Raw genomic sequence first — 15004 nt, 5'->3', positions numbered from 1 at the left:
CTTATAATAAAATGACATCATCTAACTATATTTTTAAAATTAAAGTTTTTGCTTCTGTGTTGGAATGTTTCTGTGTCATCACTAAGATATCAAGTGACTGTTTAGCTTGGAAATTTTTCTGGTTCACCATTCTTGTCTTTGCAAAATATAATAAGAAAAGTGAAGCAAAACCAGAGTTCAAAATAAAGACTTCCATGCTTCAGTGCCAACATCTATTTTTTTTTTTTTTTAATCTATGTAACAACAAACCAAAAATGTGAAATCCTAAAACTGCCAACACCAAATTACAGTAATTACCAAGATGTATGAGCTTGTGTGAAAACAAAGAAAAAAAAAAAAACATTATTCAGACATATAAAAGGTGAATGTCAGTTTATTTTATATAACAAACAGTAACAAAAGACAGCTGAAAAGATCAGGCAACGAACGCAGTCGTACAATACATAAGTAATTAACATTCATATTTGGATTATGCACACACAATCTGACTCTTCCTCACTCTCACCTAACATTATCTTTGTCTAACATACATACAAACACACTCACACAATCATACCGCTCACATCAGTGATGACACAAAATACAGAACTTGAAAAGACTTGCCGAACATGTTCAGTTTACATTATAATGAAACACTGATACAGATTCATTGTAGTATAGAGAAGCCTGTGATCGTTGATTGTCACTGTTTGAGTGGTACATAATTATTAGCTGTTTGACAGCCAGGTATCTCCTATTCTTGATTAACCCTGATGAGTGACTGCAACTACTGTGTTATCTGATCCCTCTGAGGTAAGCTGAGTTACTACAAGACATACTGCAAAGGTGGAACCTCATAAACACACAAATAATCCTTTCTACTGATCAAACCGTAATAGATTGTGTAGACTATTGTAATGACAATACCTTTTAAATAAATAATGAACTAGATAGATAGATAGATAGATAGATAGATAGATAGATAGATAGATAGATAGATAGATAGATAGATAGATAGATAGATAGATAGATAGATAGATAGATAGATAGATAGATAGATAGATAGATTAAATGAATATTGAAAATAAAACAAGTGTCCTTGTCAAGCATATAATTAATGTTCTACACTTGTCTTATTTCTAACATTATTTTCTCCCTCTAATACAGAAGATGATAATATAGTTTTCACTGAAAAAGAATCCTGAAGTTGTAAGTTGTGATGATTGACTTCAAATAAATCATATAAATACAGAAGAATTTCCCTAAATGGCATAACAGTTGAAACCTGCAACAAAAGACAAGTTCATCCTAAACTATGCCAGGTTTGTATGTAAAGAAAACAAAAAAAATGTATATGTAAATTAAATAAAAAATACTGCGAGGACCGCCCTCATACATGGAGTGTATTGCACTTGTTGGAGTAGAGATGCAGGACACATTACTGTTCTGTTCCTGTGTTACTTTGGCTTTTTGAGATCGTTTCTTAAAAACAACTTGAGTCACATTACAATGCAAAATAGAAGACAATACATACACTGTCACTGGAAAATAAAGTGCAGACAAAGTGGCAATGCGTTTCAATGCAAAATAATTACTGAATGGCATCCAGAGGAGTGTAATATCTATTATCTCTGCACAAAAAAGATATGTTCGTACAGAGTAACGCCATTGTAAATACCACGAAGTATGATAAACACTTTTAAGTCTGGGTACTTCCACTGTCCATTGTGTCTATTACCTCAGTAAGACATACAGTATGTAGAGTGAAAACACAGAATGTAAGACTACACAGCGACACATCACAGTTTGACTAAACAAACTCCCTGATCAAGTCAGGTTTGAGGACCAATGTTTTCATGTTCATAAAATGTATTTCCCTTCATTTGAGATATAATAGTGTCTCTAGGAGCTGAAGCAGGAGCCAGACCTACTCTATTAAATAAAGATCAAATAACATTTTCCTTTAAAGCTAATTAGCTTTTTACAGGGAAAGGAAAGCTTCCACATCTGAATAGTTTTTACTGCTCCTTAAGGCAGTGCCATATTTTTAACATATGTTCAGTTAACACCTTAGCTTTTGGCAGGATGGCCGATAGTTCTGCGCGTCTATGAGCGACATCCCCATAGTGAGTGAAACAGATGAGGAAAGTTTCAAATTTAATTCGATTATTTATTCTGAGCTGTAAGTTATAATTAATTGGAGGAGGATAAGTCTGATGCATCCAGATGTAATCCACAGTGAAGCCTTGAACATCTCCATCTTCTTTTCTCAGTTTCATCCATTTTTAAAACAATATGGTGCTTTATTGCTGATAGTTTCCATATTGACCCTGAAATATGAAAGACCACAGAGAGCACATTACATTTCGTACTTAATATTTTTGCATACATTTACATTTCATTCAGTTTCAATATGTAACTTGTGTGTGGAGAAAATTACATGTATTAAAGCTGTAGTGCCAAAAATTCCACTACCCTGTAGTTAAAGGTGCTGGAGACTTTTGTGCAGGCTGCTGGGAGGTTTGCACAGCACGAGCCTCCATTTCCCACAATGCACGTCAAAACAAAAAATTCCGAAGATGCCCGAGTTACCTCCTGGTCTGAATGTAAACACATGGGTTTTGTTTATGGTGGGTGGCACTTCAAAATTGTTCACCGTAATGCAAGAGATTCAGGTGAGTAATCACAGAAAGACTTACAGATTCGTGATACTTAGGCTATGACTGGGGTTTTACAGATTTTGATGAAAAATTGGTCACGAAAGTCTCCAGCACCTTTAAGTAGACTTGGCTGATCATATGTGATCACTACTCAGATTCAGTTAGACAGTACTGTTCACACAGTGGCTTGAAAATGCCACCAATTGACCAGTATTTGTAACTGATTTTTAAATTATTATTATCATAACCTTTATTTAACCAGGAAAAAAGCTCATTGAGATTAAAAACCTCTTTTTCAAGAGTATCCTGGCCAAGACACCAGCAGCAGCAGCAGCACATTCACAAAATATAAATCACAGCCATACATCCACACTAAAAATATACATAAGAAAGTATACATAAAACACAATAAAAGTCAGTACGAAAACCATAAAACATTAGATAAGTAAGTGACTAAAGTGATTAAAGCTAGAAGCACTGCTGTTTTCACCTTTGGACACAGATATAAATGACAAGTATGGAGTTTGATGCTGAAAATAAATAATTGCTTTGACACAGTTGAGTTTGATTATGTGGTTTATGATGGTATGAAGCTATTATGTGATGTTATTATCTTTGCTAAACTTGCTGTAAATTATCATCTGATGTGAAGATTATAAGGCACAGTGTTATTTTGATATTTTGACTTTCAATATAACCGGCTGTGGGTTTTATGTTTGAAGACGAGAACTTGATGACACCATAATACAAATGAGTGTAAACAATTATCTTTATACTTTATTGAGTGAGTGATACAGTCTGTGGATACATAGTGTGGATCCATTGGTGGTTTTGGTAGTCCTAAGTGTGTTTGGGTACGTAACTTCCCTTTGCTGTTGAGACTCTGGAATATCAACAACCCCTTTAATCATATTTTCATTTCCATGATTGTTTTGTGACATACTTTACAGAATCAAGACATTCTCTGTCTTGACTGTCCACATCCATGAAAACAGATTTTTGGCAGAGAAATAGTGTTTTTTGCAGAAATTCTTATGCTCACTACTAAGTTCTTCAGTGCCTCTGTTCTGCTCCAATAGAAGGGCAACACTGTACAAATCCAGTTACTTTTAGTTCAGATATAGAATTATGTTTTAAGTGTATGTGAGTGGACTGGAAGCAAGAAACAATGTGTTACATCACATGACAGGTAAACGTATTCTGTAAGGGCGTAGACACACCAACCCGACTGCTGATCGTCGCCAGAAAAGGTAGCCCAGCTAATCAGTCAGCACCTGTCTCCCTGATATGGTCAAAAAAGTCTGAAGAAAACATCAAATTTGACTACTGACTTGGGCGTACGTTCTGTGCTTGAACGAGACATAAAACCGGAAATGACGGAACATCTCTCTAGACCAAAACACAGAGCTCACTGTCATCAGTCATTGTTGTCAGCAAAGGGTGTTGAGTAGTGAAGAAGGGTTGTTGTACTTGTTGAACGGATGGCTAGTAATAATAAGATACCGGCGCTGTCGGCTCTGGGGCTTCTTCTCGTGGAAGAAGAAAGATGCCGCAGGCAAAAATTAAGGAGAAATCGCACTATGCTAACAATGCTAACAGTGTTCACTTCATGGAATGAATGAAGTCCATAGACAACACTGACTGGAACTCATTTAGATATGTTATGAGCACTTAATGATCTATTATAGAAGACAGTAATAGTGTGAAATACCTTGGCATCAGTGGCAATTTCTCATAGATTGCAAGGGAAGCCTGGCTTCCCCTAAAATTACGAAAATTAAATGGTCAAATATGCATGGTTGTGTTGACATTTCATTGACTACAAATGTGTTAGAACACGTTCATCTCACAGACGAGTTTGTTCAGAATCAGCTTTATCACAAATCAACGGACTCGATATCGTTGACTTCTCATACATTCCCTTTGCATTGTTTTCTCATACGATCTATGGTCAACGCATTTGCCCGTAGATGCCCGGCGTCCATGGACTTCAATGGGACTGAGTGGAACAGTTTTTTTTCATTGCCTCAAAACTGGACGGTAAGTGGATAAATGCCACGATGTTGTCAAGCCCCCAGACGCCCGGCGTCTCTGGGGGTGAATGGAGCTGTGGGCGGAGCTCGGCCGGGTTGGACACCAGGCTTCTACATGCCGATTGGAGGATCAGTCGAAAGGCTGAATCCCGTTTGACTGACAGCTGTTTTGAGTTATACTCCTTCACTTGACACAGTTCAGTTTAATAGCAACGTGCATTCTGCTGTGAAATCAAGAGAGAAACCACTACAAAATTACTTGTTCATTTCTTACACTGTAAATAAAACACACTCATTGTGCTTCCTTGTTTCAATTTAACATAATTTCAACGTTTTCTTGTTTACTTGGTACAATAAGGTCACTGACCATTTTCTTAAAAAGGAACGGAGGGCCAAATTTATGTTTAAATAACTTGACTTTTTTTTTTTATGCAAGCCGACATTGAGCTTCCCCTCTCTGAAAGACGAGCAGCCGCTACTGCTTGGCATAGCTATATTCACATGTAAACTTCTCCTTCATTGATTCACTAGTTCAGGGCTATCCCTCCACCAATCAGATTGGTCCGACTGAACAACTTGGTAGTAGCCGATTACACATGTTGAATCGGCTGAAAAGAATGACGACGGCATCAACGACGGCAGATCGCTAAGAACACACCAAACAGACTCATGTCACTGACTTTGCCAGACTGCCCGACGACGTCTGACCACCCAAAATCAGGTTGGTGTGTCTTTGCCTTAAGTTGATAGGCTTTACCTGTTCATAGGTGTAGGGTCTCTGTGTTTGTGCTCCAGGGCCTCCTTGGGATGGGCGGTAGGAACCATACTGTTGGCTTTGACCCTGCTGATACTGAGAATACTGAGAGGATCCACCCTGGCCAGGCCCTGTAATGGAACGGTGACACTTTGTGATTTTGTTCATTTGTTTTGGGTGCACTTGAACCTGCATGAGTTGCTCTAACCGTATCCTTGTGCTGGTCCACTGTAGCCTTGTTGGGAGGAATACTGCTGTTGGGTGAAGGGCTGCTGCTGCCCAGAGCCCTGCTGATACTGGGCCTGCTGCTGACTGTACTGAGAGTTACCTGAGTGTATACATTCACAGGTACATAAGTCAGCTACATCTGGAATGTAATGATCTTACAGTGTCATCGAAATACAAAAGGAGCAACAGGGAGATTCACTGAGACAGAACTTTTACCTCCTTCATAGTAATGCTGTGAAGATTCATCAAAAGATCTTTCGTAGCTTTGCTCCCCATATGAAGACTGTTGATATGAGTACTCCCCATGACCTGCAGTGAACACAATTTAATACAACTACTGCAGAAGAAAAATAAACTCTCCGTAACAGAATTGGTAAAGTACCGTAACAAACTTGCAAACACAAACAACATGTTCAAGGCTTCTCGCTTCAAGAGAATACACAAACCACAAACGAATACCCAAGGAGGAAGAATGCACTCTAATCTCAATACACTGCTACGGCGCTTTCTGAAATCTGAAATTTCGGCACACCAAAGGGGACAGTATGGACACAGACACACTGGGAGGAAACAGAATTGAGACTAAGGTTGGCCTTTTGTAATTTTTCAATACTTTTCATCTCCCACTATAAGGGAAAGAGGAGGATGACTGAGAGGATGAGCTGAAGCATCAGCAAAGTAATAAATCTTGTTTCGTCTTGTGGGATAGTCTTAAGAGGAAATGACATGATCTATAATGGGGGGGGGTTGTGTGTTTGAGAGCTGTGTGTATGAAGTTTATGGCTGTGCATGATTACCATCAGGGTAATACTGCTGGTTTATGGGCTCGCTGGAGCTCTGAGTGTGTCCATACTGCTCTCCGTAGAACTCGTCTTGTCCCATGTACTGCTGTGCAGATCCTGCAAGACAGGCGACACCACGATTGGTTAAACAGCTGGTTGGACCAATTGGCTGCTGAGTTGGAGGCTAAGAGGGTGTGACAGGGCACTGGGGCAATTTAGATAGCCAGAAAAGTAATCTGTTTGCATATGTGTGGGTGAAAAATAGTAAAAAGTGTGTAACATTAAAGACAATTTCTTGACGTTTATCAGCAAAAAGAAGACAAAAATGATGAAAAAATAAATCTGGAAAAGTTATGATTAGGTTATTTCAAATTTTATTGGTGATGGCTTCTATGTAGTGAAATAATATGTACATAAGAGACTATTTGAGGCCAATCCAAATTTTATAATATTAATTCAACTGGAGCAATTCCATTAAAACCGAGTCATCATTTTAGAAGAAAAGTAAGATTAGTCAGCTATCAAGAAGAATCTGATCTCTGCTTTGTGGTGGTGTGCAGAAACTCCAGATTCCACCCCTTCCCTTTCCCTTCAAAATCTATCTAGTGAACTGAGGAAATGAGCAAAAACAACAAAAAATTTCAAAAAAGAGCCACGCGCAGAGTGATCATCAAACAGCAGTATCCAAATACAAAATCTGTACCAAAACATCTTCGTAATTAGATTTACAAAAATAGCACGTTGATATTTATAGAGAGAGAGCAACATAGAGTCTCTGATATACTGCCCAGATATGATATAGGAACCGTAGTTGATGGAGTAGCCCTAGCAACAGCCTGATGACCAATCAGGGAACAGCTTATGAGCAAGTCAGCCAGCTTAACTATGAACAGCACAATTCAATAACAGACGTCTTTCTTTAAGTACTTCGCCTAGTCATGTAGAGATAATAGTGTACCAGGGTGAATGAGGACTTAAAAGCGTAGCGCGTTGTCCTAGAAACAGTTTCCAGTCCTTTTTATACGTCTATCTTGTCTACATCCTTCAAAAGACATAAGTGGATAGGGTGAAGCTATTATTAGGCACATGCTGACACAGCAAAGTAAAGTGATCTACAGAGACAGGCACCTAATGTGACAAGAATGATACATTTCTAGGCTGCGTCTTAAAGTTCCAGTCACTCTAAATCTATGAACTTTGAGGTCAAGTACAAGTGGCACCATGAAATTACCCAACAACAACTTCCACAGTGTGCTTAGCATGCCCATGAAAGTGCAAAAGGCTGGCATTTACATCATTTAATGGAAAATACAAACCAATTCACTCTAACTGTTCCAAATCCACACGCCATCTATGAACAAATCCATTGTCAAACTAAAGAAAAATATAAATGTCTTCCCACCTACCTTGCTGTGAGGAGCGGTAGGATCCCATGGGTCTCTGAGCCATCATATTGTTTCCTTGACTACCCTGACCCATCATGCCCATGGCCTGCTGTCCCTGATAGTGTTGCCCCCCAGCCTGGGCTGAGGAGTAATGTGGAGTGGCAGACTGTTGGTGCATCATGGAGACTGGGAAGGAGGTGGGATTATGTGGAAAGACATCTCATACATTAAAATATACACAAACTCTCTTTACCTACAGTACATTATACATGAGCATCAGTGTTGAACAGCATACTGAACATTCTCAGACTGGCAAAAATGTGAAAAATTAAAACTGCTAAAAAAGAAAACGTAAGTAGAAGGAAGTCCACGGCAATCAGGGCACAGAAAAAGCCAGAAGAGGTTAATGACAGTGAGACGTCTCTTAAAGAAAAATCACTTTGAAGAGATGCTTTCAAGATGCTGCTCTGAAGTAGAGGTGCAAACAAAACCAGTGAAACCAGTGCATAAACAGAGGTTCAGTAAATACACATGAGCATCCAGGGGCAGGTAGGCTGCATCTCAGGGACAAGGGTTAGAATAGGAGAGGTAAAGCCTAAAGCAGGGAGGAAGGAGAAAACAATCCAGAAGGAAGGCAAAACACCTCTGATGAACTGAATGTGTTTTTTTTCCAATTGATGGGTATGAAAGTATGCCGATATTCTGCAAGATTTATGAGATATAAACACATTCGATTGTCTTTCAGAAATGATCCAACCTTAGTTTCCACTTCCTTAACAATTAAAAAGCTTTTCTTTCATCACCCTTTTTTGGTATTTAATGACCAAATTGTGCATCATTCCTAAAAGAAAAGGAGGATATGTCATGTGAATTAGTTTTACCGTCCGAATAACAACTCTTTCCCATAAAATGGCTAATTCCAAATAACTGGGGTCCTCTATACCTGGCTCACCTTGGTTGGACTGCATGTTGAGGTTGCTGCGGGAGGAGGAGGAAGAGGAGGATGAGGATGTGGAGGAAGAAGAGGAAGAAGAGCCATAGCCAGGCCCAGGGCCCTGGATCATGCTGCCCTGGGAGGAAGGCCCAGTGTGGCTGTAGCCGGAGGCTGAGGCCGAGCTGCCATAGCCGCTGGCTGGCAGGCTCAGGGATGTGGAGGGGATAGCCGACTGCACCTGACCGGGCTGCTGCTGCATGGGGGCATGGCTGGGCCCTGACGACACACACGCACAGTCAGAGCAGCCACGACACAATCCCATGTGGAACTATGTTAAGTTAATAACGGACCCACATTCAGTTCATCTTTACAGGAAGCTTTTTTTGGTTGTACAGGCAGGGAGAGAATAATGACAGCAAATGATATGTATAAAGATGTACTGGGAACAGAAAGAAGTTTCTATAATAACTGACAAAAAAAAGGAGGAAAAAAAATCACTCTTGTCAGACCATTAGCTGGATTTAAGACTAAATACCTGCAGGCAACAAAACAATAAAGAAGAGAAGCACTGTGATTGACTACCTTATTCAGTATGTGCAGACAGACATGCAGTGTAAACAAATACTCCAGACAGGTGACAGACAACAAGGTCAAGCTGTATATGCTGCACAGTTTGGGTTTGAATGGAAAATACTGTTGTTCTTGTGAACCATAGTTGATAAAATGCACATTTTGGCAACTTGTTCTCACCATTGCTCATCTGATTCTGCATCATTGATGTGGGGGGCAGTCCTGATGCCATGTTGTCATTAAGGTTGCCAGGAGCATGTACCCCACTCTGACCCATTCCTCCAGGTCCCATTGACATGTTGTGAGTGGGGGGCTAAAAGGTGGAAAGATAAAGAAATTAAATTAATTTTTTTTGCACAAAATAATATAGATAGCAACATTAATTTCTTATTATAGATGTGTTTTAATGGTCTGAAGTAAGGTGCCTGATTCACCCTTTCATGCATGACACTGGTCAACAACAAATTTATTGTTTATGTTTTTTGAGCTGATTTAGGATAATTTTGGTGTGCTGAATCCAAAAATCACATTAATTTTCCTCAATCAGGTCAACTTTCTGAACTATGCTACATATTGGCTTTTTAACATTTTTGCTTACATTTATGGGCATTTTCACATCATATGATACAAAATTCTATCATATTTCTTGCAATAAATGAGTTCTGAAGATTTTACTTTTGCCAATTTATGATTAATGTTTTTTTTTAATATTACAGGTGAATGAAATGGCTTCGACTAGAAGATCTTGCAAAAATAAGCCTGACGTATTCTGCTACATCTGCGGTGAATACACCATTGTACCTAACAGGAATCCTGTTAGAAAATGATTTTTTTTCTCTTAAAACCTATTTTGGGTGAGAACTATATAAAAAATCAACTGATAAAGTCACAAAAATGTAATCAATTTTGTGAGAAGATCAAATTTTTCAAAATCAAATTAGCAAAAAAACCTGACCTGATTGAGAAAAACAGATGTCATTTTTGGATTTAGCGGTGCAAAATGGTCCTAATTCAGTTGAAAAAACCTAGACAACTTGCAAAAAACATTTTTTTGTAACCCAGTGTTATGAAAACCTTTGTCAAGATTTTTTTTCTTGAGTGTTTTTATTCCTCCTTAGGCATGAAAAGAACAATGCGACTGAGTTATTTTTTTTTCTGTGGAATTAGAAAAATGTTCATGTTTTTAATTTTTGAAGTAAAGAAACATGCGTTTAAAACCCAATATCAGAAAGTAATATGAAAACAATGATATAAAAACATTTTTAATGCTGCTAATCTGATGTCTTCTCACATTTTAACATTCTAATGCTAGTAATTACTCACTTCATGGAGATAATATGCAAAAAAAAACCTTTTTGTCTAATAAATAACAATTGATTTACACTCAAACATGTTACTGCAGATCAGCTTCATCAAGAACAGCACAGTTACAGTAATTGTATGAATGTTAGTGTATGGGATGGTGCATAAGCATCACTGTATTGGCTGATAATGAACTAAAACAACAAAACCCATGAATATACAAGAGAACAGCTGGAGAATAACTGTCCACTGGAGTGACCACTATGCATGAAAGGGTTAATAAATATCATTATTATTATTTTTGTGTGTTCGATGAGGGAACAAATTGCATAAAAAGTGGAAGGTGAATGTTTAGTTTTGTGCCATAGGTCATCAACTGTCTTTATTTCCCCCCCAACGAATATTATGTAGAAATATTAAAATGGAATCATGCTGCTGAAAGTGACTAAAATGGGATTGGACAGATAAAGGTGGTGGTTGTCAAAAGTATAATAATGGAAAATGTGTCACCAAAACCTCAGGCCAAACTCACAGCAGGTAGTAGGGACTGCATGTTCTGATTAGAATCTGCTATTGTGGCCAAGTAGACTAGATTTCTGTGCAGGATTTGCTGATACCTGTCAAAAAAGGTAAAAAAAAAAAAAAAAAAAAGATTCATTTAAGCACCTCTATACCTCAGTTTGACAACCATCTGTCAGGAAAATAAGTCAACTTACTGTGTGCATTCAGCCGTCTTGCCTTTGCTTTGGTAATCCATTATACACTGTATTAAATGATGATTTTCATCCAACATCTTTAGGAAACAACAGAAGAGTAAAGTATTATTGAAAGATGTGCACTCTAAGACTGCAGTCATGTCGTCCTGGATTCTCATAACTTCTACCTGCCCGTGAACATTTTTATTTCTGGGTCATTTATTTTCTGTCTGTGGAGCAAAATGAACCTCAGGCTTCCGAGTTAAAGCAGCAGATCAGATTCTTTCGTTCTTAATAGGGAACATAATTGGAAAGTCCCTGCACGTTTAACCAGAAATATCCTATACATCAAGGGGTGTCAAACATGAGGCCCGGGGGCCAAATGCCGCCCGCCAAAGGGTCCAGTTCGGCCCCTTGGGATGTTTTTGCCAAGTGCAAAAATTCCACAGTCTTGAATTGAATTAAGCAAAAAAAAAAAAAATTAGCTTGAATTAAGGAAAAAAATCTTGAATTAAGCCAAAAAAAAAAAAAAAAATCTTGAATTAAGTAAAAAAAAAAAAAAAAACTTCAATCAAGTAAAAAAATCTTCAGTTAAGCAAAAAAAAAAAAAAAATCTCGAATTAAGCCAAAAAAAATCTTGAATTAAGTTAAAAAAAAAAAAAAAATCTTGAATTAAGCAAAAAAAAAAATCTTCAATTAAGTAAAAAAAATCTTGAATTAAGCCAAAAAAAAAAAAAAAAAAATCTCAAATTTAGCAAAAAATCTTGAATTAAGCCAAAAAAAAAAAAATCCTTCAATTAAGTAAAAAAAAATCTTGAATTAAGCCAAAAAAAAAAATCTACAATTAACAACTTAATTTTTTCCCTTTGTTTTAGTGCAAAAAATAACATTAAATTACGAAAATATTTACATTTACAAACTATCCTGTCACACTAAAATGTGAATAACCTGAACAAATATGACCAACCTGAAATGTCTAAAGAAAATTAAGCACAATTTTAACAGTTTTTCTGCCTGTTCCTCAGTGTTTAATGTCTTTGTAGATCTGATCCATAATGCACATGGAAAAATAAGAAGTTGAGGAATAATATTGTTAAAATCGCACTAAATCTTCTTACGTTTTTTAATTTAAATTTCATTTTTTTCAGGTTTTTTGGATTGTTTATATAAGTATTTTCTTTCTTTTTCTTTTTCTTTTTTTTTTTTTTTTTTTACACTAAAACAAAGACAAAAATTTGGAGTTGTCATTATTTCTAGGTTATTCTGTTATTATTTTTCTGGTCCACTGCAGATCATATTTAGCTGAATATGGCCCCTGAACTAAAATGAGTTTGACACCCCTGCTCTACATGGTTCAATCAAGGATAAGCAGAGGCAACAGTCTCAGCAAGACATATTTGGTTGGGATGTGTTGTCGTTACTTGCCTCCCATTCGACTCTCCTGCATCTTAGGCTATATTGGATCATCACAATTATTATTATTTATTAGTATTTGGTACTCAAGTGGTGCGCGCATTATGAACATTAACGCACCATGGGACGTGTACGACAATTTAATTCTATTCTAAAAGCCAGAAAAAAATGTTACTGTAAGGCTGTGTGAAATAAAGTATAACCTAGATTATTTATATTGACCAGATATTCACAATTTAACAGCAAAAATAAGGGTGGACAGTCTCCGTTTAACGCAAATAGATCTCCACATCATTTTTGCGCACGTCTAAAGCGCGTCTCCCACATCCCCGTCACGGCTTTGTTTGATTCACACCTTCAAGTGTCTGCAAACGTTACAATAGCAATTTCCATTTCTTCTGATATTCACCACAGGCTACTTTCTCTGCACTGGCATCGGACCGCACACTCCCATCCAGACAAGAATAAGCGATTTTATAGGAAAAAAAAAAAACAAACAAAAAAAAAAAAAAAAAAAACGTGGCGACAGCGTTCAGATTTTTTTACCTTTTGAATGGTTTGCTGTGTCACCTCCCCTTTACTCCTGGGGCGCGCCGATGTAAATGCCACCGACATTTTTGTCATATGGGAAAAAAAGCGCTTCTTTTATTCTAATATTTATTATCTTGAGCGCAGCCTTCTATTTGGTTACACAGTTTCTCCATTACCAGGAAATGGGGGGGGGGGGGGTATCGACAGTGTCAGGTTTGTGTCTCCAAGGATCTGAAATAGGAAAACACCGCATTTTACTGGATGTAGTTAATTTTACAAATCTGATAAAAGCGCATTTTATTAAATATATGTATATAACGGCTTAGTAATTCATTTCTTAGATAATTGGGGACAATCCCTCTCCCTTAGTTTTTGGTATAGTCCAGACAGTGAGTAGCCTACCACTTTTCCTCACAGAAGACGGGGTATCCTTTGATTCATGAGAGTCATCAGTCTACATTGTACAGGCTATCCAGTGTGCAAAAGCAGCAAGGGTCCATTGCAAGCAGTGATTGATTGCAAAAGTCCCCCCACCCAAGAGGATTTTTTTTTTTTTTACCCTTTCATGCATGAATTATGAGAACTTTAATCAAGATTTTTTTTCTGATGTTTTTATTCCTCTTTAGGCATTAAAAAGCAGTGCAATTGGAAAAAAACAAAAAAACCAAAAAACATTTATGAACCTATTTTTCATGGAGTTGCAAAAATGTCCACTCAGCTGGACACCATACATTTAATTTTTGAAGCAAATAAATATGTATTTACTGATAGACCGTGTGAAAACATTTTTAATGCTGCTAATCTGATTTTTTGTCACATTTTAACACACTCTAATACTAGTTATTACTCACTTGATTGAGATAATATACTAGTCAACATTTGCTAGGGATCAGTTTTATATTTGCACAATAATTGATGATGTATAACGACTTCATATATTATGTGTGTACTTTGGCTAGTCATGTAAAGAAAAATGGACCAAAAGGTAAAAAAAACATGAATTTTTATTGCACTTTCAGGCAAAAGGGTGATACAACCCTAGAAATTACAGTTCACAACAATTACTCTTCCAATTCTGTTTTCACTGAAACCGCTCAGAATGTTCTGAAACACATACGGTGTGATGTCAATAATGTGTGTGGCCACCATCCGCATCCGCAGGCTGTACTCCACTGGGAAAGTAAATTTTCAAGTTTCCAGAATTACACCCCCGAATATAGCAAAGTTATAGTCCTGATCCCTAGCAAATGTTGACTAGTGTATGTAAAAAAACAAAACAAAACAAAAAAAACACCTTCTTGTTTAAAAAAAAAACAAAAAAACCCCTGTTAATTACAGTCTAATAACGAAACAATATAAAGCATTTTTTTTTACACTTAAACATATCACTGCAGATTAGGTTTATAAAGAACAGCAAATTTACAATAACAGTATGAATTGCAGTGTATAGGATGATGCATAAGTGTCCACTGTATTGGCTGATATGGAACTAAAACAGCAAAATTAATGAATATACAAAAAAACTGCTGTAGAATAGCTGTCCACTGTAATGACGACTATGCATGAAAGGGTTAATCATGTAGTCCAGGGGTGTCACTCATTTTTATTTCAGGGGCCACATTCAGCCCAATTCAATCTCAAGCCAGCCAAACCAATGAAATAGTAGCATAAAAACCTATAAATAATGATAACTCCAAAATTTTTCAGTGCAAAAAATAACTTAAATAACACTGGTCTA

The 15004-nt window shown here is 37.1% G+C and overlaps 1 protein-coding gene across 1 annotated transcript; it reads right to left on the bottom strand.

Annotated features, from left to right (window-relative positions):
• Positions 1-357: 357 nt before the first annotated feature.
• LOC115423095 (calcium-responsive transactivator-like) lies at positions 358-13414 on the bottom strand. The gene is made up of 11 exons (XM_030139814.1): positions 13282-13414; positions 11344-11420; positions 11160-11244; positions 9506-9638; positions 8774-9031; positions 7843-8007; positions 6452-6553; positions 5871-5963; positions 5635-5754; positions 5430-5557; positions 358-2309 (listed from the first exon to the last, which is right to left on the bottom strand). The coding sequence occupies exons 1-11, from the start codon at positions 13357-13359 to the stop codon at positions 2283-2285; spliced, it is 1266 nt and encodes a 421-aa protein (XP_029995674.1). The 5' UTR covers positions 13360-13414; the 3' UTR covers positions 358-2282.
• Positions 13415-15004: the final 1590 nt, after the last annotated feature.

This window comes from Sphaeramia orbicularis, chromosome 7 (assembly GCF_902148855.1).
Source record: "Sphaeramia orbicularis chromosome 7, fSphaOr1.1, whole genome shotgun sequence".
Taxonomy (NCBI): Eukaryota; Metazoa; Chordata; class Actinopteri; order Kurtiformes; family Apogonidae; genus Sphaeramia; species Sphaeramia orbicularis.
This window is presented reverse-complemented; position numbering and strand designations above follow the sequence as displayed.